We start from the raw sequence: 23700 nt of genomic DNA, 5'->3' as shown, positions 1-23700 counted from the left end.
TCTTGATCTGAATAGAAGACAGTATTCCAGTGTCACTTTTTGTCCTTTTTATTGTCATTAATTATTGTAATTGGTGTCATATCAACAAGAGAAAAACTGCGTACATCTACTTGACCTTTTAAATACATTTACAGTTGCTGTAGGGTGGAGCAGGAGGTGGGAAGGGGACACACAGAGATGGGGGTTATGCAGAAAAAACACAGAAGCAAACAAACAGTCGCGGGTGAGGGCAGTAATTAGGCAGGAGGCAGGATATACCACAAATGGTGTCTGAAAAAGAAACTAGATCACCCAAACACGTTTTTTTTTTTTCCTAACAGATGTAACAGGTCATTGTATTTTTCTTCATGAATTGTCTTTATAATGGATTTTTCAAAATATTTTTTTTTTCCACTTTCTTCTCCCACATATTGCAACAAAACATCCAGATACGGTAGCATACGTTGTAAAACGGCATGGGATCTGCACCAAATGCACACACACAGACAGATTTCAGAGTAGTTGCGTCTTCTACTCATTCTCAGGTCGCATCCGTAGCGCTTTCCTCTGTGGTTCAGACAACAGATGGTCCTGATGAGTGCAACATCAGCCTGTGTTAGCAGAGGAATGTCTGTACTGTTTCATTCATGTGAGATGAATATCGGCAGCTGTAAAGACGAGATACTTTTAGCTGTTTAACTTGAAGGTTTGTGGGGTTAGATCTGGTGTTGTGGTGTATAAACAGGCGTCTATATTGAACTACTGAGCAGGTACAAGTGTATGATGCTCTTCAACAGGACTGAGATGCATTCCTTAGCAACACCAATTCAGCTGTCTGACATCACCAAGCATTACACTGTAAACAACTAATAACTACAAAACATGAACTTGTTTTTATCTTTATTCAATAAGTGAGGAAATAACTTACTAAAATCCTTTTTTTTAGATTACAAAATAACCTCTTTTAATATTAGAATCAATACATGCTTGTCATAACATGACCTAGTTCTTGCAGTAATGCAATTTTACAGGTATATTTTATAGCCATATTGTCACTTCCTTTTAAAATGTTTTTCAGGACATGTAGATGGCAAAGAACTTGTATTTTTATACATGTTTCTATATATTTGTTAAATATATTATATATTGGATGACAAGAATGACTTGCAGTAAGGATGCTTGGTTTGTTAGAGAGTCTGGCGTCCATGCACATTTACTGAGCAAGAACAACACGTGCTGCGTTGTGTGCTGGCCACATTACTTCTTACTTAATGTAGAAAAAAGGCTGTAGCTTCTTCAAAACACTGATCCAGGACCAGTCAAGCCAATCCCTGGTCCTCACTTTTTATATGCCACTTAATCTAGGACCAGTGCTCAAACTTAACTATTCTATGCAACATCATTCAAAAAGAGAGAGCCCAACAAAATGAATCAGAAATAGCACATATTTGGATTTAAAATAGACAGGAAAAAAAGAGGACCATACAGTAGCTCCTAATTTGAGTCTCTACTTAGAGTTGAGTGGTGTATCTTGAAGTGGAGATGTTTAGAGGCTGTGGTTTAGCTGAGGTTGGCCTCAGGGTGGCAGAAGTGGGCAGAAAAGTTTGAAGGGATCAGGGTGAGGATGTCTGGGGTGTAGAGCAGGAATCCAGAGATCCAGTGTTCACAAACCCTGCTTGGCCAGCGCTGCAGTGACATCCTCAGCCAGGGTTGCTAACTGTGGTGAATCCATCATGTTGATACTGCCGGAGGATGATAGCTGGCTGTCCCTGTGGCGCTGGGGAGACTCCATGCCGGACAGGCCCGGAGACTGGACGACGATCTCAGCTCCGTGGTCCACTCGTGCCTTGGCGTGGTCGCGAAACGACAGCCTGTGGCTCTCAATCTAACAGAGTCAGGTGATGTGACATGAGATGTGAATGGGGAAGAAGACACAGATCATTTTCATGTCATGTACAATGAAAATATTTTGATGTATCTGTGAGTCAGCTTTAGAACGACTGCAAATACAAGCCAACACCAAAGTTCAGCTTCACAGAACAGCGAGAGGCTCAGGGGCTGTTGCTTTTTGTCCTGTGCTGATTTCAAAGCTGAATACTTGATGAACACTGCTTAGGATGTATCTTGTAAATTATTCATTGATAGTGGCGTATACTATACCTTTACCGTCACAGGCACAGGCACATAAAGGAATACAAGTTTTTGGAAGATTGGCTTTAATACTATTTTCATATATTACATTTCTACCTAATCAACTTTTATTTAACCATTATCAGTTTTATCCTCCAGCACTACATATAAGACAATGCATCTATCTTTTAAGATTACATTAATGTTTATAGACACATGATTGAGTTTTAGGTCTATATTCTATATATAATGCAACAGAAAAGTCTGCAGGAAGAGGAAATTACACTCAAATAATAAGTAAAAGAGTTTTTATCTGATGTAACTAGTAAGACAATCTCTCAAAAAACTTGTTTTCCTTTAAATCATGGATTGGGAGCATAGAGCTGACACTCACCATGACGTGGCCTCCACCAGGAGTGTGATGAGCATTATCCAGGGAACCCACCTTGGCTTGGGCTTTGTCTTTGAAGTCCAACTTCACAGTCTCTATACGCACGTTACCGCCCCCTGGGGAAAAGTAAAGGAAGTGTAAAAATAGTACACAAAGATTTAAGACGAGATGTTTGATAAGGTTCACATAGTGGTCGTGACTGACTGAAGGTGAAAGAAGAGTCGATGTGGTTGGAAAATGTTCTTGTACAAAAACCTGGTCTGTTTAAACATATTTCATTGGGAATGAGAATGTGTAATCCTGAATTGAAAGAGGAAAGCATCAGCAAGTAAAGGGTTATACAATGACAACACAAACAGAAAAGGACCAGCAGATGGAGCTGCAGGACCAGAATCAACTGAGTCATCTGGGAGGGGAAAATGGTTTGCACATGAGCAACAGCAAACCTGTCTTTGTCTGTATCTAACAGTGAAGGTCAGTTCACCCAAATTTGAAAAAAATATAGATTTTGCCAATTTCGGACTGCTTGTTATCTAATCAAAAGCTGAAAACAACTTCCCACAAACATTCCAGAGCAAATATGCTCCCTCTTGCACTTCAGACAGGTGGACTCCACACAGAAAGGCCCCAACCACCTCAGGGTTTTGAACCAGGAACCTTCTTGCTGTGAGGCTACAGAGCAACTTTGTAGATGTGTGTGACTTTGTAGTTGTTCCACAGCAAGCAAACACACAAAATTGGATGTATAAACCTCTCCAGGTGTGACTCGGACGCCAGAAATCAAAAAAACACCTCCCACATGCGGCCGCCTGTGGACAGATCCATCAAGCCGTCAATCCAAATGCAGTTTGGTGCTTGCTTCCAGATTTTAGAGCTTCAACTGACTGGAGAGTGTTATTCAGGAGTTAAATATGAACTGCAAATTACATTAATTATTTAAATTAGATTAGATAACGTTATTGTCAGTTTACAAACAGCTACAGTGCATTAATTTTCACACTCACACTCAGACATGAACAAGTCTGAGACTAACCTGTGGGACTGGCTGCATTTACACCTGGTATCATCATGTGATCTGTATCTGGATGAGGACAACTAATAAGGTACAGGTACTTAAAAATAAAAACTGTTCATGAGGAATTCTAGCTACTGCAGCTTCTGCAGGGCTTGCTTAAGCTAGAAGGAAGTGGTAGTTAGGTGATCCTTCAACTTTCTAGTCATTGTTTCCTCTCAAGTTCTGTCATGGTGTAAGAACGGCTGAGATCTAACGCAATGCTGATTACAATGCATTCTACATGATTTCACCTTGCTTTAACATGATTACAATGCATTCTACATGATTTCACCTTGCTTTAACATGTATTTTCCCTCCTCCACATGTAAACGGGGTCCTTGAGTGGGATCTAATGTAATACAACCAGGCAGATGTCAGCTGTGATTGCTGTGATTTCCCACCCCTTGTAGATCATAGCTCATTTAATTGAACTTGGCCCTGCACACGTTTTTGCATGCCTCTGGCTGCTGGTTATCCTTTTGTGCTCCTTGCAAAGAATTTGCTGCTTCTCACTAAAAAAATAATGAAAGCTGGCAGGTCAGCCCAGCTTCTTGTGTTCTTCTATCTTCGCACACATCCCCACCTGGGAGCTGTACAGTAGAACCACAGTCTGAACTGAACAGCTCATTAAAGACAGGTACCGTGCTCAGGTGCATCTCAACAGAGCTTAAGAGAACTGGACATCCCATATATAAATACATACTGCAAGGTTATAGATGGTGCCAATGACCTGCTGCTCTGACCTTTATTCCATCAGTGTTACCTCTCAGTTCCCCCTGAATGTTACCTGGCCGATGATGGATGTTGTCTAGAGAGCCACACTTGGAGGTCACATGGCTCAAGTCAATCTTCTTGTTCTGTATCAGCACCTGGAAGAAGCAAAGTCGGAAAAAAGACAAGGTCAGAGCTATCAGTTCAGCATGAGGTTAAAAAACCTCTGCTGTCCTCAAATGACCCTCACAAAGAAGATCCAAATAGTATCTTCCTTTTTCTGAATTATAGAAGACATGGTATATCTGATCTGTATTAAACTGTAGCTGCTGTTAGAAGAAAATCAGTGGGTATCAACACAGTGATATTTAATTGCATGTAATTATTAGAAAACACAAGCAAGAAAGCACAAGAGCAGTATACCAGTGACTACTAAATAGCAGCCCTTGTGTTCTGCTGTGCAGAGAGCTGCAGTTGTCTGTTAAAGCAACCAAACCAAGACTGAATACAAGCTATGTGCTGTAATTGTGTCTCAAGCTAATAATGTTTTGGCACATTCAGAAAACCTGTCAAATGTGCACCATAACAAGGAGTATTCAGTGTAAGACAGTAGGTAGTAGGAATGAACAGTTTCAGAGTGGGCGCAGGCGGAGAGGAGATATATGGTTATGTGACACACCTTGGGATCTGAAGAGAAAACCACCAAGAGATATATAAGGAGTGAACCGATGAGACAGCACACAGAGCGGAGCTGTAAAGCTTTAGACACGGCACAGTGAACATAAGAGATACACCACGTCCTGAGTTGAATCACTGGGACACGCCTGTGGTCTGCAGTCACTTTGCCAAGTCACAGATTTATTTGATATGCCTTTTGTAACCAATGATTTGGTGTTCTTTTTTTTTTTTTTTTTTTTTTTTTTTTCTTAACATGTCCTGAGTGGGGGGGAGAAAAACAACAGGAAAAGTGTGACAATGATGAACAACGCAGGTCGTGAGCCACATTACGAACCACATCACCATGAGCACAAAGTACTGTACGCGCCTTAGCAGTGGTGGAATGTAACTACGTTCATTTACTCAGGTGAAAACAGTGGCACTACAAGCATATAATCTTGTAGAATATGATGCATTGCTGTAGATTAAACTACCCAACAATATCATGTCATATCAACAATAACAATATGTAATATATCTAATAGTATATAATAATATATATTATCATGTATAATAGTGAAACACTGGAACCAGAATAAATACTTTTACTGTTATTTATAAGAGTGGTATTAGTACTTTTACTTAGGTAATGGATCTGAATACTATTTCCACCACTGCACCTTAACCTTGTCATCTATCAGGAGTCCCTTTCACATGCACTAGCACAGACATACAGCATGAGTTTAAAGACAGAGATGAGACGTGGTTTGTGTCAGCATGGGTGAACATCAGGCTGCAGGTTGGCTTGTCTCTCCAGTGATCATCTTTATAAAATCTGTTAACTGTGCTGTTGGGATCTTTTTAATTCCTATGATGGTGGTTTTATTTTTGGCATGATTCATATTAAAACCTAAAAATATAGTATTGATCACTCAAGCCCAGATTTACTATAGGCCTGCATTATAAAACATTTAATCTGCTTCTGTTGCACTTTGTAATTTTGCACCATGTCAGTTTGAATAAGAGGTAACAAGATCTTAAATACCCATTAGTTTTATAATGGAATTAGTAATTCAATATGATATTCAATTTGGAGTATTTTGAGTAATCAAAAAGGTAACTGATGCGAAGTGTTTGGATGCGAAACCAAGACTGATCAATTCTACAGACAGATGGGGATAAATAAAATAAATCTATTTAAACAAATAACGTTTTGTTTTCCTTCAAATTATAGACTTATATAAGATTCTTGGTGGTGAAATATTTTTTTTATACCTTCATAATTGTGTCACATTTGTCCTTTTATGCCCTTTAAAGGTGTTTTTGTTTATATTACATTTCGCTCCATCTGCACACTAAAGCAACCACCAACCACCTCCGCCAACGTCAGATATCTTTTTAAAGTTGAATGAGTGCAATATTTTCTAGATATTGAAAGACCAATAATTATCCTGTTTGTGTGCTTAATGGTACACTGATCCACACAGTAACCTTTGAACCAGTAAATAATACCACTACTGCAAAACTGAGAACAAAGCAATTACTTTTTGATATTTGTATGGACGCCTACACTGACAGTTTTTCACAAACAATTTTTGTTAAAATGGCGTCATTCACAGTTCAGTACTGTTACAGAAACAGCCATGAATTTATTGCACAACATATTGCAAACATGTCTATTTTACCCACTAACCAGGAGTTGTCAGAGGTTTAGTGAGAATAGACTATCCTGAAGTGTTGTTAAGTCAAAAAAGAGTTTTAATTGTTTGATTTGTATTATCAAGCTTGTATAATGTGCATTGCTCAAATCATAGACTGCAGATTGAGCAAACACTGTACCTACCACCTTCATGTGACTGCAATTATTAACATGCTACAGTACTTGTTGAGGATGAAAGATGTTGTTGAGTATTTTTTTTATTTATTTACTTATTTTGAAATGCATATAGTTTGTTCAACAAAGAAGCAAAGCATGAATAAAAAATGTTTTTTTTTTTTTTTTACACCCAATCATAGTAAAATTAAATATCACAGAACATGGGACTAGTGAGGTAGATGGACCAAAATGCAAATAATGTTGACAGTGCACTGCTGGTTAACTAGTGACACTCCCATTAATGTGTCTCTCCTCTACCGTGGTGCACTGCGAGTCACCGAGTTACCAAAGAGACACAGAAAACGAAAAATAATGTAGTAATGCTAAAAAAGATAAATGCCACAACTACAGCTACTGTACAATCCTGAATGTTAAATCATTGGAGGAGGAGACATTCAGCCTTTAGTGTCAAAACTCCTTGCAGGACACAAACCACTACTGGAGAATGCATTGTTGGTCGAAGGCAGTCAGGTAAAGAGCACCAGCACCACTGACTTAATGAGTGACTGACTTAACAATAAATTGGGAAGCTGTAAAGCAAGGTGAGAAAAAAAAAGAAAAAACACAACACAACAGAGAAATAACACCGAGATGAACACTGAGACAATGGACTTGCGGCACAGGACTCACGTTTCCACCTCCTGCCGAGTAGCCCCGCCTGTCCAAGGACCCACACCTAGACTGAACATGGCTATAGTCCAGCTTAACACTGGGGATGAGAACCTGCAGGGGCGGAGGTGAGGAATGAGGTGGGAGAAGGCTTGGGCTTTTCTGGCATGGCACTGACATTTTAAACAACAGCTTGTATCCTCCTGCTGTTTAAATGTCCTGTCCTAGACATCTTAGTCTCCACGAGGTTATTTAACCGCGATGTAAACTGTAATATTTGACCTGCTGGTTCCTTTGTTGCTCTGGACAAACATCATTCAATGGACACAATGACTCTACACTACCAGGCAAGACAAGATCTCACCGCATGTCTCCCAGCATGAGCTTTGAGCATGTGTCAGCTTGTCTGATGTACCAAACCTGGCCTTATTTTCTGGCTACGTCTGGGTCCTCTAGACGAGGGCCACCTCGAAAGATCGACATAACGTCTTTTAAAACAAGGGAATACCTGTCACAAATAGTTCCAGGTGAAGTTTCTTTCAGCCACAGAAGGATTTTTAGGGACTAAAAGGTTTGGGTGCAGAGTATCAAGAAGGTTTGAGATATCTCTGAGTTCTAACATGGACTTTTAAGTCCACAGAGGAACACAAAAGTGTCAGGAAATCTTGACATCATACTGTTTCACAAGAAGAGAATACTCCTTCAGATCATACTAGAATAAGTTGCCAGAATTCCCTTTGTGGTTTTGCACTTCCTGTCTTCAGACTCAGCATTGCAAAATAAAAGCAGTGAACATTTGAGATCATTAGTTTCTGGTGCGAGGATGTTCAAATGTGAGTGTGCTGCAATGGTAAATGGCTTTCTGTAGCTGCAAGGAGAGAAAGCAGGAGTGAGATGCAGACAAAGCAGAGTTGGTACAGTACATCACACTAACAATAATTACATTGTACCCAGCAGCACAGTAAAAGCAATGGAAGCTACACTGGATAGGAGAGACACACACATTCAGGTACATACATTTAAACACATTTTGTGGAAAACTAATTAAATAATTTTGTGGAAGATAAAATAAACTTTAAAAGAGAGAAACAATAATGAGGAGATATCTTCAGCAGACCAATAAATAAGAAGAGGAAGAGGAAGCTTCTGTTTTAAATGATGGGGTTGTTCAGGCGGAAAACAGTTTGTTGTTGTGGTAGTTTACTGGGCATGCATTAATTTCCCTACCGGCACATTCACATTCTGGTCTTAAGTAAGAGAACAAAAGCAAGGAATAAATCGCAGTTGAAATAAAACCGTTTTTACAACCAATAAAACATAGTGCTGCCACAAAAAATATCCTCTGCATAACTATAATTTACGCCAGTTCATTTTCCAGAGAAATATATCTCATTTCTTTATGATAACTAATTAGGACTGATGTTTTATCATCTGTTCCTAATTAAAATATAAATATCTTTGCCTTTTTTCTTTTGACTACAACCTGTCCACAGTGTGAAACTGCGAATGAACAATGACAGCAGAAGATTGACACATTTAAATGATACATTTGTAGCCAGTTTATCATCAGACCCATAAAACTTCACATTATTGTGAATCAAGGGAAAAAACGCCGCCTGGCAACATGAAGGAAAAATAAGGGATTTAGATGAAACTAAAGTTCAACTTGTCTGCGCATTTCATTTAGGTGACACCCAGAGTCAAACATATTACAAATTAAGCAAATTATCCAGTCAGTGAAAATGACCTACCACTAGCCTCTAAGAACATCTACAATATCTACAAAAAGACAGTAAGAACTAACAAACACAAAACAAGACAATCCATAAAGTATTAAAGGACTAAATAGCAAACTAACCAAAAACAACAACAGCAACATAATATTTCTTTTTTAGCCCGCTGTGAACTCAGGCCACAGGTGTTGGAGCTGCTAGGACTTAAAGTGACTTGCTCAAAGACGCTTGACAGCATATGGCTTTATGGCTTTGGTCATCTGGATCTTTCTAACCACAAGGCCACCTCGGAGCCAGACAGGTTATTTTGAGTTCTGGCATTGCTCTCACAGTAAGAAGGTGGCTAAAATCAGAAGCTGAAAGACCAGTTGCTATGTTTTTTTATTGACTTCTCATGTGTGTAATCTCATGATTAAAAGATTAAAGCTAGGGGAGTGCAGGTAAAAGATAAGACTACATCATCAAGTTAGCTACATATCCAGATTTGTTGCATGTTCATTAATTAGACAAACTAGAATTAAATTATGGTCTTCATCCTTCTCCTCCATTGAAGGATCAAGAGGGAAGGGAACAATCAGTCATGACAAAAGGGTACATACATTTCCTCCACAGGGAGAGAGCTTCAGATTATCCTTGGAGCTGCATTTTGACAGTATGCGACTGAAGTCCAGCTTCTTGTTTAAAATATGAATCTATGGAGAAATACAGAGATAGTATGGGCCTCTTACATGGAGGATAGGAATGAATGCTTATCATAACACAAGTGGGAGGAGAGGTTATGGGGGATATTAATGGACAATGTTTTAAAACCATCTCAGGTGAGCAACAGCATACTATTGTATATGCACGTAACTAATGGAAACATGGAAATAAATACTTTAAGTTATACTACTATTAGTTTAGCCAATATTTGCTTTATCCTATTTACAACAATCTCCTAGAGCTTGGAGTGTGGCACTCAAATAAATATAGGCTTTTTGCAGTTCAATTATATTCAAATCATTTAAATAATCAATAAGAAATTTAGTCGTACTTAGTACTACTGGATGAATTTGTTTGCTGCCTCAACTTTTACAGTTTCTATGAGCAATTTATTTAGAGACAGACCTCTTGACTTTAAAAATGTCCTAAAAATTCAGTCTAACTCACAAAGCAGAAGCTCTGACTGACCTTGGAAAGTCACATGACTCCTCTCTACAACAGCTGACCAAACAACTCCTGCTGCTGCTTTACGGGTTGGACTTTATTTAATATTTAAAATTCACATATCAGTTCATCATATAAAGAAAAAGAACTATTAATTGGTGATTGAAATTATTTGATGGAACCATCTATTTTTACTTCGACTTCATTAATGCCTCATTAAAATGCAAATTGAATCAATCAAATATAGTCTTTCAAACTTATCACCGTTTTAATTGATTCAAATTAAACACTGTAAAGGTTTTTAATTATTTCAGTGGCACACTCTTATCCAGGCTCTGTAAAACACATGGTGCCATAATTAACAGTGCTGAGGTGTACCAGCAGGTCTCGGCTCCAGGTCACACTTTGTGCCGCTGACAGATACAGAGTAACGGAGATGAGGCGCAGCACTGACTTCCAGATCCAAGAGGCCCTGAGTTTGGACTCTGCTGGCATTTTTTGGTCCTTGTTCTTCTATGAGGACAATCATTGGACAGGTCAGTGGCTTGGAAAAGGCCTGCTGTGGGCTGGGGGAGGCTCACTACAGCTGCTTGGAAATTGGAACTCTTCCTCAACCAAGGAGTTGCTGGGAACTACTAAAGGTCAGGAGAGGAGTATACCGTCATGTGAACTATGGCTGGAGAGGCTTCTACTATATGTTAGCTAAAAAAAGCTTAGCTTCAAGAGCAACTAGAATACTGGAAAAATAATGGTAAATGAGTTTAAAGCGTGACTGTATTTCATATTTCTTCTGTGGAAAAAGGAGCCATATACCGCATAAACAATGTTGTAGATCAGGAATATTTCAGTCACAGGCGGTATAAGGTATAAGGGCTGACAACTGTATAAAATGTGGACATTGTGTCTGTGACGTCATCGATATGTGCCCATGTCAAGCTCAAAGTGTGGTGGCACTGGGGGTCACCTTTTTAACAGTGCCTTGCTTTGCCAACTGCCAGCTAATCCAAAAATGGGCAAAGATGTGGAGCGTGATTGGACCCAAGGTGGGCCAAATGAAGCCTGGTTGTTGAAACCAGCCAACTGTGTCGGCACCCACCTGTCACTGGAAGCACTGGCTGAAAACCTTGCTTGAACATTACTTTAAGCCTTAATATAATCTTTATTATAATATTTAAAAAAAACCAAGTGCATTTACAGTCGTCATTAACAGGGAACTATACAGTATCAGCTAGTTTAGAGATATTGTGGTTCATAACATGACCACAATATGAACAAGCCTCACTTGGTAATCCTGTATTCAAAATGTCAGAACTCTCATTGTCTTATCAATCACATTGTCTCATAAATTATTTGTTAAATCCACCAATGAGACACAAATAGTGTTTGTCTAGACACTTCTTTCTGAATCTCATTAAACATACATATAACTTTTTCAGTCCCTTGAGTCATCCCATCAAAACACCATAAATCCATTGCCTTAAGAGGTAGATTAAATTTTCATTTAAAGAGAAGCTTGGGAATCAGGACAAATACTCTGCCCAGACAGTCAACCTTGTGTTTAGACGAAAGCTGCCATCATTGTTTGTGTCTGAGACACCTAACGCCACCCAGGGGGTGACACCCATACGCACACACATGCACTGTAAGGCTGTGGGTAAAGACATTCAAGGTTTTCTTGACAAAAACTAAACATTAAGTGACATCTGCCTCCAGTAAAGGACACCTACTTGAAATGAAATTTAAAAGTTTGCTTTTGTAACTGCTAAACATCTAATGCAGACTGATGTTTTTTTTACTACTTGAAGGCAAAAGAAAGAAGCTGTGAATACAACACTGACACATCATCACCTTTAAAGCAGCTATTGCAAACAGTTGCTAATTTACACATTTAGCAGGTATGGAGAAACGTCATCATTAATTTAGAAATGTGTTTGTGTACAGTAGGTGAATGTAAGTCCAATATTTACTTTATACTTCCCTTTAACTCTGAATTGTCTTCTTCTGAGGGACATATCTGGCTCTTTAGCTGTTAAATGCACTACTTCACCAGCTACTTGAGAACTGTGTCTGTCTGCTGTTTGGTGCAGTACAGAGTTTGTTCACTGAAAACAGCTGTGTGATGTAGCTGAAAATGACGGGACAGCTGAACAATGAGCTGAACTTTGCTATAAATCTCTGTAAAGCTGAGAGAAGCTCTACAACAACACTTTCACATTATGATTATGATTAAAGCTGATTTAATGCTGATGTTAGGGGCAGCTGTTAAATCTATTGGTTGTAATTTTAATTAATTAATGAATCATTATGGTGGAGTATACTTGACTGTAATTTAGGATTGTTTATGTACATATTTAAGTGTAACTGCAGGTTGCTGTAACACTAAGATGGTGGTTTTTCAGTTTAATGCCTGGTGCAGTTTTATTATGGTAGGCCACCCTTAACTGATTTAGAGTTATTTAGATGCATTCAGATCAACCAACAAATTATCGTGTCATTTCTGAAGAGAGATACGATTTCGAGACTAATGAGGCTGATTCCAGATAGATACAAGAAACAAATGTATTAAAAAGTAGTAACTTAACTTTACAACAAGCTGAGGTTATGACAACAGAAATCCTTTAAAAAACTTCTAACACTTTTACAGGACAGTCAACACAAAACAAATTGTGCAACCACTTCAATAACCACAGCTAAGACTACAGCTAAAATGCCTTCCAATGTGGCACTTGGCAGTTAATCAGGTTAAAACTTTTGTCTGCAAAAACACAAGCCCAAAATAAAAGTTGAGAATAAATATTTATTAATATAATATTTTAAGATGAGTTTGGAACCCTCCAGACACCTCTACTTCAAAAAGAGACTTGCATGTAAGGAACAACGCTACCAGCCTTGATAGAGCATAGTAACTGATTATGACCCAGCACGCCCGCTTATTTTCTTCCACACATAAACACAAATGCAAACATGCACAGAAACTCCACTTTCCCCATTTCTCCTATAGATGACAGCTAGGCGTTTGAAGCATGATTCCTTCCTATCTTGTGGCTGACTGCACAGAGCAGCACAGCAAACTGGCAAGTCATAAAGATGTCAGCCTAACGCTTAGACTCTAATCAGGTCATCAGTAAAGGCTTGTAAGAAGTGATGGCTACAGACACATTGCTGTTTTCATCACTATTCTTCCTGTTGCAGCGCTGACTTTGTGTTTTAGACTCATGCTGGAACACTAGATTTGTCAAACTGTGGGGTATCCACTCTCAAACACCCTGCTAATGCAGATTCTGTGCAGCAGCAGAAAACAGGATTTGAAATGCAGATTTTCGTTTGATTGAAGTACTGCCCTCCTACAGTTCTCAGAGCTTGGCGAAAATCTGAAGGGACAAAATGCTGCTCATGGTTCTGACACCAAGTGAGATGTCCAAGTCAGGTCACTTTTCTATTCGTTGAAATTTGGAGCCTATGAATGGTAACATTTAGGGGTTAGATATAAGATAAGGACACATTTGACATCATAGAGGACTGATTTTTATCTTGTCAAAGTAAAAAGTATAGTGAGATCACCATCTCAGTTTTTATTTTCAGGATCAGTAGTGTTGACAAAACACTGAGGCATATACTGGTACATTTGCACGTTTTGTCTTAATAAAGCTGCTTTGAGCTATTTTTGACCACAGGAAGGCAGATAGAGTCTATATCAACCTTACAGCAACAGAACCTTCATTAAATGCCTATGGTTAACTTGTTTCCAAACAGCTGCCTACTTCTGAATACATCAATTAGACATAGAGCAACATGGACAGCCCTTTGGAGTCCTCTTTCATACCATTTGATAAATCTAAGTTGGACATTTTCTCACCTTTCACTCCTGCTTTGGTTCACAAAGTCCTGCTACACACTTGACTCTCTTCACTGGCAAATTTAGTACTCATATAGTGAGCACACTAGCCAGGAGCAGCTGCAGGGTACTAATGACAATCAACCAAACCGACTGGTGAATCAAAACAGTGACCTTAATTAAAAGTGCAAACTGCACAGCTAGGCGTTGGTTATTAATAGGGATGAATGAGTACATTGTTATCTGTATCCGTTCTAACAACTAAATTATCTGTATCTGTATCCATTCTGTACTTGCTCAACTAAACTAAATCAATGTTAATATCAAAAGTATTGATTTAAATAAGTTCTTGTCTAGTCATTCACATAAACCTCTATAGATCTTTAAAGTCTGCTTCTGTCTGGTGCACTAGCATTTAATGCATTGCAACTTAAGAAAAAATGTGCAAAGATTTTACTCTTTAAATTACTTCATTAACGTTTTAATTAAAAACGCAGTCTGTGTTTCTGGTTGTAACAATGGACATTTTTCCTTCCACAACAAACCTTGTTCTTTTAACACTGGTGAGTCAGCAGAAAGATTGATGGACTAAGAGTGGAAAGAGGTATCTAAGACACTAAAAAAAAGGCAATGAGTGCAGAGAGGTAGGAGAGAGGAGCCATGGGAAATAAACGTATCAAGGCAGAGGAGAAATCCAGAAGATGTTAGACACTAACACATTTTACGATACAAATTTATACCAGGACATTCACTGCTCGCCAGTGTCCTTGGTGCGCTTTTTTTTTTCTATACATAGAGATATGGCATGGTTGTTGTAAAAAGAAATGGTTATTTTTATTGTCCCTGAACCCTGGGCTGTTGCTTTAAGGACAGAATCCAGCATGTAGTCTGGTAGAAAATAAAATGTTTTTTGGTATGCAGACGATATCTACATTTATAGACAGATTTTAATTTCTTTATGTTACATGTACATGTAATAAACTTCTTTATAAATAGGATGCAACATTGCAGATATGACATGAAGTAATTAGATATAAGCTACAGGTTTGGGGGGAAGTGAAGAAGATCATCACCTGTCCTCCTTTCGGCTGATACTTGATATTCTCAGTGGAGCCGATCTTGGACCTGATGTTCTTGAAGTCAGGCAGCGGCTGGTTGATGATGCGGAGTTGTTTGGGCGTCGTTGCAGGTGACTTGGGTGGGGTGCGGACCACAGCCACCTTTCTCTCCTGGGAAATCAAGCTTAGGGAGCGTGGAGTTCCAGGGGTCCTTGAGGACGATGAGTAACTGGGTGGGGTTCCTGGGGTGATGCCTGTGGAGCCAGGAGTGCGGGGGGTGGAGTGTCCACTGCGAGCTGAACGGGAGCGCGCAGATTCCGTAGCTGGTGGGGAGGAATATAAGGGTGAGGTTTGGAGTTACTATTTTAATTGTCAGAAAATATATTTGAACTCCAGTTTTGGTGATTTCTGCATTTTAAACAGGAAATCAGAATGATATTAACTACCCAGTACAGAGCAGTCTTTCCTGTGCTGATTAATGCCACTTTTCTTTTCACTCAGACCACAAGGTGTTTTAAAACAAGAACTTCACAGCTATACGGTATTTAATGACACGGAAACATAGACTATGTCAAAGTGTCTACAATAAATCACTTATCATTTAAATCATCTACCAAAGTAAAAGAAGTATAAAGACTCCCCTCTACCTGTCATACTGGGGGCTCGTCCTGTCCTATGCTCTGCTCTCATCTCTGTGCGAAACGCTGCAGGAAGGAAAAGAAGGGTTTACAGATTTAGAAAGGGAAACGATGAGGGAGAAGAATGAAAGAGGAAAAGTTGTCCATGTGTGATTCCAAATGCAAGGCAGGTCATGAATAGAACATCAAAAACACTTTGATATGCAGTTACATGACAAATCTCATACAGATTTCCTGCTAAATTGGAATCACACGAGACACGAGGAATTGTCACTTGCACAGTTGTTTCATCCTCGTACACCTCCCACTGATACATTCAAGCTGTGCTGAATGCTAAAAATATATCATTGCTCAGTTAAAATGTTTAAAATGTTTTATTCAAACTTAACTTTCTAGTACACTAGCAGATACAGGCTACATAAAACTCATAGGAATGTGTTTGAGCTTCCCAAAAAGACAGATGAAAGAAAGCCGCAGAAGCTAGTTGAACAGACACGAGCTAGGGAATTGGGCAGCACTTGAGCTCTTTTTAGTTAAATTCAAGAAATCATTTATCAGCCTTGGTTCAATAATTGCTTTCATCTTGGTTGAAGCAACTTGGTTTGGCTCTTACTAGAGGCTGATAGAGTTGATATCTAATACCACTTAAATATCTGTACTCTGTGAAGTGAATAGATTAGAGGGGCTGCAGCCTACATGTGGGTCTACGAGGAGCTGTGGAGCCGGAGCTGGTGATGGAGGTAGAGCTCTCCTCCTGGTCATGGTATCCACGGCGGCTCAGAATCGAGGCGTGCCGCGGCAGGGAGGACCTTGTGTCGGGGCTCCATGACCCACCATCCTGTTAGGAAACAAACACCAGAGACAAGAAGTAGATCCTTAGGCCAGCGAGTGTGTGATTTATTTTTAACAAAAGCTGAAACGACAGGTTTCAAATTATAGGTATGTTTTCATGTTTTCCACAGAACTCCTGCAGCCACAGTGCTCTGCTACAATTCACCTACCTTGGCTACGAGTCTCTGTAATACTGGGGAGCCTTGAGGCTCTACTGAAGATGGCCGAGGTCTATCTAATGAGGCAGTCGCTCTGGATATGGAGGTGGGGATCTTTGTTAGTGGCATACGATGGGCATGGCACTGAGATGGTACAACGATGAGGCCCGGTGGGTGAGTAGCATGGCACCAAAATACAGGACACATGACAAAAGAGTAATGAAAATAACAGTGCTTTAAGATCTGATGCACAAGATGTATCCTTTGTGGGATGAGGAGTGCGATATTAACATCAGATCTTGTCTGTTTAGCATTTTAATCATAGCCCATCACAATAACCATTCATGCAAATTCATTGTGAAAATGTCAGAAATAAATTAAAAACGTATGACATCAAAATGCCAAACGAACAACACAAATGTGATGAATACTGTTCACCATGCACACGCAAAGTTTCGTGTAAACACTGCAGACCACAGTAAGGGATGTGTTGCAGGACTGTAAATCAAAAGTGAAATATAATGCGGACTCAACGTGAGAGAATAAACTTACAGTATGCTGCGATGACATGACATTTAAGAAACGCAGAAACTGTGTTATTTTAGACACAATAACTGTCATTACCATGGTGGAGGAGTAAAATGGAGTCACGACCACAGTCGCTGGAGAAATGTCACGGGGTGATTCAACACCCACTCAGTAAAAAAAAAAAAAAAACACTTTAAATGGATCTGTCTTGCCCACTTGCGCAAAAAAACCCATTAAACAAGGCAACAATAGCAAACATTTTGCAAAAAGCAAAAGCAACCAACATAATATTTTCTTTATAGAAAATAGAAAGAAAAACTAACAGCGCTGATACAGAAAGGAATGCTCTGTTTTCCATGCAGGGTACAGAGCTTAGATAGACAGAGGGCAGCCAGGGCTCACTACATCTGAATCGATGATTACGTTGCTCTGGAAGTTGCAAGAAAAAAACCTACAAGAGCCTTTTAATAAGTCTTAATTCTAGTGATAATTATTCTGCCTAATTAATATGCTGTTTATATGTTTCAGTGTCTGCATTAAGATGCATCATCCAACTTGTTTATGAGTTCCATACTGGCAGCAGGTAAAGGTTTAAAATGGTTTATTACATACTATAATGCAATGTCATTAAACTGTGCACATTATGTTTATGTTTACCAGGCCTCCTCTTTCAAGACTCTTTATACCAAAGGATACCAAAAAGATTAGTCACCTTGTTTTGGTTTTTACCTTCACTGTCGATTTGTCCTGATTGGCATTTATTTACTTGACCTCCTGCAAGCCTAATTGGTGATTCAAGCTGTTTGCCAGCAAAACTTCAATATGGTTCTTCTCTAAGCGGTTTTGGTGCCAGAGGTCATGCCATCGTTGGGCCGGTGGAGTATACTCACCGATGCTCTGTCCCGAGACTGTCTGGCAACACTAAGAGGCTGACGACTGTCTGGCAGGCCCTCTGAGATAAAGACAGAAAAAAGCATTACAGGAGTGTTAGAACACACGGACAGAAAACACATTTAACCGTCATACACAGAAGTGGAAAAAGTGAGATTGTCCTTACAGATATATAAAAATACAACTCTGTATTCCCAAACCTGCCATGGTAAGCTATATGACAAATTGACTGTTCTGAGGGAGCGGATTGGTGCCCCCATGAGGGCTCTGCTCTGCAAAGATTTGGCAAGACATCACACAGCTTTTACATTATGTAAGGCGACCCTGGAAAATAATCTAATTAGGGCAATGCAGCAGTATACTGTGCTTTCATCATCAGTGACACAGAACTGAGTCCATCAGGGGAAAATAAAGTACAAACTGCCTCTGGGACAGAGCAGCATAACAGCAGCCTTAACATTATCAGGCCCATAGAACAAAACCATGGATTAGTAGTTGCATGTGATTGAAAAAGTAAATATGTAATTCTTAAAAAGAGGGGGTTGGAAACATTGTGTAGGTAACAAAAAACTTTAAAAAGATTTGAAATATTAATAAAATATTAATATATTAATGTGACAAAGCAGCTCACCAAGAACATGAAAACAGTAGAATGAAAGAGCATGCTCTTGAAAGAACAAAAAGAGAGATTGTGAATGAAAATAAATGAAGTCAAATGAAACATGTATGGTTATCAATTTTTATTGTGCTCAAAAACAAAATGACAAACAAAAACAAACAGAGGCTGACAGTGGAGGTAAGGTGTGATGGGAACTGTTTTTTTCTGGTGGCTCCACCTGTGTGACAGACCAAGACAATGTGTCACCTGTGGGTCTCCTTCTAGGACAGGAGTGGTGCTGGGTGGGCCGGGTCTGGCGAACAGCTGGTTTCATCACAGTCCTCTTGGATGGGGATTGAGTCTGAGTGTCCATTTTTTTGGTAAGCTCAGACCTCCTTATCACAGCTACATTATCAGAGGAAACATTGACATTAACATAAGCAGAGACACAACAATAAATACAGACAGATGCTGAACCATGTTAAAATATATGCTGCAGGATAAACTTTTTTTTTATAAGATCCCCTTTTAATTTGTTTTATTTAATGAACTAAGAAGAGCTGACTCAAATTAGTGTCAGTGAGTTGTTAAGTCTGCAGATTTTTGACACAAACAGTTGTATAGGTAAGCAATGCATCACAAGATGCTGTGTGTTTTTAGTGAATTTAGAGCAACAGGGAGCCCCACTTAGGTACAGTATGTGATGATGTCAAGCAGTCAACAATAATCTTAATTCTATGTCAAGGACTACAATTATTTTAGCAGCAGTTAGGATACATGTTATATATGGTGATAATATATAGCTACGATATTTTAAAAATAGGGGAAACAAACAGGAAAACAAAATCCTCAGAACCTTTTTTCTTCTTGATTTCCTCTTTGGGCATGTAGACAGGCTCTTTGCGGGCAGGTCTGCGTTCAGGTGTGGAGATTCGACCTTTAGGCCGCCCTCCCCTTGCCTTTGGTTTGACTGGCTTTTCCTGTTTCTCTGTCTTTTTCTGTTGTGTCTGCTTGTTCTGGACCTCAGCAGGCTTTTTGGCTGGGCTCAGCACACTGGGTAAAGGCTCAATCTGCTCTGTTGCCATACTCTTATCGTCATCTGTAATGTGGCAAACAGGACATGAAAAAAACAGGACAATATTAAATGATTTTATTTGAAGCAGAATATGGGAGAAAGGAGATACAATATGAAGCAACAAACCGTCGAAGAGATCTCACCTTGTGTGTCAATCCAGGAGCTGTCCAGGATGGAGTCGTCCATTGTGGTTTCATCTCTATCGTAGCTTTCTGTCGGTCCTTCAGTTTCTACAGTTTGAGCCTCTTTCTCAGGAGAGGCAGAGGTCTCAGGAACGTCACCCACCTCCTCTAGACTAGCAGCCTCCATGTCTGCTTCTTGGGCCAACTCCACAGATTCCTCTTCCTCCTCTTCTTCCTCCTGGCCAGCGACACAAAGGGCTTGGGCCTCAGGTGGAGCAGAGAAACGAACACTGTGTCCAGGCTCCTCCGCTTCATCGATGGTCTGAACCACAGTGATAAAATCATCTTCAACTGTCACCACTGATTCAATGGCAGCATGAGTTTCCGGGATCTCCTTTCCCGCTAATGCTTCTGCTTTTTCTAACACGTCTCCCTCACCTTCCTCTTTCTCCGTGTCAGTGTGCACAGGTTCAGTCTCGGCAGAAATCTTTGTGGCTGCTTTTTCCTCTGGCTGTCTTGGTATCTCCTCAGGCTTGTCTGCAACCTCTTTGTCCATCTCAGCCAGTTTCTCTTTCTCCTCCTTCTCTTTCAGTTCCTTCTCTATCTTCTCTTTCTCTTCTTTTTCTTTCAGTTCCTTCTCCATCTTCTCTTTCAGTTCCTTCTCTAGCTTCTCCTTCTCTTCCTTCTCTTTTCGCGCCTTCTCTATCTCCTCTTTCTCTTTTAGTTCCTTCTCTATCTTCTCTTTTTCCTCCTTCTCTTTGAGTTCCCTTTCTCTCCTTTCTTTCTCTTCTTTCTCTCTCAACTCTTTCCTTTCTTTTTCCTCTCTTTCTTTCTTTTCTCTCTCCTCTTGCTCAATCTTTTCCCTCTCTTCTTTTTCTTTCTTTTCTCTCTCTTCTTTCTCTTTCCTCTCTCTCTCCTCTTTCTCTTTCATCTCCTGCTCTTTCTGTTCTTTCTCCTCCCTTTCCTTTTCCTCCCTCAGAATTCTCTCTGCCTCTTCTTTCTCCCTTCTTTCCTTCTCCTCTCTATCTTTCATTTCCTTTTCTTTCCTCTCTGCCTCTTCTTTCTCTTCTTTTATTTTCTTCTCAGCTGCTTCCTTCTCTTGAGCTTCCCTCATCTTTCTTTCTGACTCCTCTTTCTCTTTTTCCTCTTTGTTTATTCCTAACACTGGTGATGCCACTCTTTTGGGGGAACCATAAACCTCTCTTTGTTTAAGTTTGGAAGGTGAGAGCACTGGGGAGAGCAGCTTGTCATCATCAATGTTGCTTTCCACAGACGAAGTAGGCGATGTTTTGACAGGCCTGGCAATTCGATCTTTGGCCACACCGGTCAGCTGGTACACATCTTCGGCATCTACTTCCTCATAGGCCTCCTGGTGGACCAGCTTCACCTTCTCTCGAAGCTCCTGCAGTTCTCTTTCCTCCTCCAGGCTCAGAGGCCTGTCCTCCATCTCCAATTTGCGGATCTGCCTCTCGTAGTCGGCTATTTCAGTTTCTGAAGCTGAGCCTTCACCACTGGCTTGTCGTTCAATCTCACTGTCGGACCTCCCACCTTCTTCTAGAGTCACAGTGACTGTTGGTGTCACAAAGGTCTCACTTGGCTGAACGGGTGGTGTCTCACTTACAGTTTTATCCAGCTGATGATCTGCAACCTCCTTGCCTTTTTCTTCAGTAGAGTCTTTTCTCTCTACTTGCTTCTGGTCTTCAGTGACATCAGCAACTCCTCCTGGAGTTGGCTGGTTCTTGTCCTCCACTGATGTGTCTCTGACAGCTAATTTCCTAGCCTGCTCGGCCACTTTCTCCTCAAGGACAGAGGGAGTAAAGACCTGTGCACAAGTGTTCGTAGGGCTGAACACATCTGCAGGAGAAGGCATGGGCCCTGAATATTCACTGAAGACACAATAGCCCATCTCTTCCATCTGGCTTTCACTCTTTCTGGGACTCAGTTCACCTGAAACTAGGCTAGCCAGTGGGTCATCAGTGAAAGCAGGAGCATCAGCTTGAATTGACTTTCTTCTGGTGATTTCTGAGTCATTGTTTTCTGATGCCAGTCTGGAACGGGTACCAGCAAGATCCAGCATCTCAGGCAAGTCTTGTGCCATCACTCCACCATTTTTATAGGTGCTCTTAAGGGGCTGTGGTGATTCTGGTGATTCTGGTGATTCTGGTTCAGGGCTGAGTTTTGATACTGGTTCAGTGGTCCTTGGAGGAGATGACGAATCTGAAGTGACGGAAGCTGCAGTCTCCAAGATCAGGGGAGGAAAGGATGGAGGCTTATCCACAGAGGGTGTAGTGACTGGGAGGTAGTCTGCTGACTCATCTAGACTTCCACTTGTGTATGACATGATATCTGTGGCTAGTGGGGAGAAGTTCCTAGGTCTTTGATCCATTGTTCCAATGGTGATGTTAAGTGAGTAACTCCTTTGCTCTAAAGCTAGTTTACCCGGGGAAAGCCTGCATTCATTACTCCTGTCAGGGACGGTGAACACTCTTGTGTCTTCTGCTGTAGTTTCTGGTTTATCCTGGGATTCAGCTAGTGTGCTATAGCTGATCTCCTCTGATTTAGATGTGGAATCAACTGTACTCTTCTCTTCACCAGCTCTGCTCAGTTCGTAATAACCCTCACCCTTACATTGAGGGGCCTCCTCAACCTCCATGGCTGATGTTTCAAAATATGCTGACATGCCAGATCTGTCTGTTGCATCTCTCGTTGAGTCTCCTCTTTGAACTTTGTCTCCCATTGAAGAGAAATCAGAAGGAGCTCCGATGCTGCTGAACTCCACCACCTCCACTGACGGCTGTTTTTCTGACACTGTGATCGGCTCGCCATATGTAGGCTGAAGTGTGAGTGATTTGGCAGATTCTTTGGCTTGGTTTTGAACAATTGGGGGTACAAAGGATGGCATATCCATGGTGGGGCTCTCTGGCACAACTCGTTCACCAGCAAAAAACCCTTGGACCTGGGGCTCAAAAAACTCCTCTGGGCGTTTCTCTGATCCAATGCTGTCTGGGCTCATGGAACCACTTTTCTCGCTGCCCTGCTTGTCTGAGTCCATCTTCAAAGCTGAAATGACATCTGTAAGTTGGCTGTTTTGATCACAATAGAGAAGTACTGCTTTGGCATGCTGCAAATGAGACATTTAATAAGCCAGGGACTGGGAATGCCGTTATCACAGAAACAGGCAAAGCTCTCCTCAGAAACTTACAGCACAATGACACGGCCATCACTGAAGAAGTACGGCGAGATTATGGAGTCCACCAAGTCACAGATGGATGATAGTATGGCATGGTATGTGACGGAACCGGCATGAGGCAACTGTGATGCTGATTTATGGGAAACAAGCAATAATAGATGGGATGGACATCCATGCAAAACATCAGATCAGATAAAAAAAAAGAAGCATTTCTGTCATTCTTTGTAAGCGTAATGAAATGTAACTGAGAATTTGACCATTTCAAATCTATCAGTGCTGACATCATTTAATTAAAATCAAATGAATTTGTGCTCTAAATAATGACTTTTAATATGTCATTAGATAATTCAAAGAACATTAACACAAATACAAAAGAACCTTGCTGGTAAATGACAGAGAGATGCTGTACATTGTTACCAACGGTCACAAAAACAAACAAGAGATGCTGTACATTGTTACCAACGGTCACAAAAACAAACATACAAACAAA

At 40.3% G+C, this 23700-nt stretch overlaps 1 protein-coding gene across 1 annotated transcript in view; it reads right to left on the bottom strand.

Moving 5' to 3' along the window:
* Positions 1-32: 32 nt before the first annotated feature.
* Positions 33-23700, bottom strand: part of map2 (microtubule-associated protein 2) — an 85202-nt gene continuing 61534 nt past the window's right edge. Inside the window, exons 9-19 of the mRNA XM_027291147.1 lie at positions 21095-23080; positions 20042-20776; positions 19680-19922; positions 19091-19228; positions 18225-18286; positions 16514-16655; positions 15827-15883; positions 15195-15502; positions 4342-4423; positions 2504-2616; positions 33-1864 (exon numbers count right to left, since the gene is read on the bottom strand). Of these exons, the coding sequence (XP_027146948.1) occupies positions 1643-1864; positions 2504-2616; positions 4342-4423; positions 15195-15502; positions 15827-15883; positions 16514-16655; positions 18225-18286; positions 19091-19228; positions 19680-19922; positions 20042-20776; positions 21095-23080 (4088 nt within the window). The 3' untranslated portion in view covers positions 33-1642. The remainder of the gene's footprint in view (positions 1865-2503; positions 2617-4341; positions 4424-15194; positions 15503-15826; positions 15884-16513; positions 16656-18224; positions 18287-19090; positions 19229-19679; positions 19923-20041; positions 20777-21094; positions 23081-23700) is intronic.

Source organism: Larimichthys crocea, chromosome XVIII (assembly GCF_000972845.2).
Source record: "Larimichthys crocea isolate SSNF chromosome XVIII, L_crocea_2.0, whole genome shotgun sequence".
In the NCBI taxonomy this organism is placed as follows: domain Eukaryota; kingdom Metazoa; phylum Chordata; class Actinopteri; family Sciaenidae; genus Larimichthys; species Larimichthys crocea.
The sequence above is the reverse complement of the archived record's forward strand: the minus strand, read 5'-3'. Positions and strand labels throughout refer to the sequence as shown.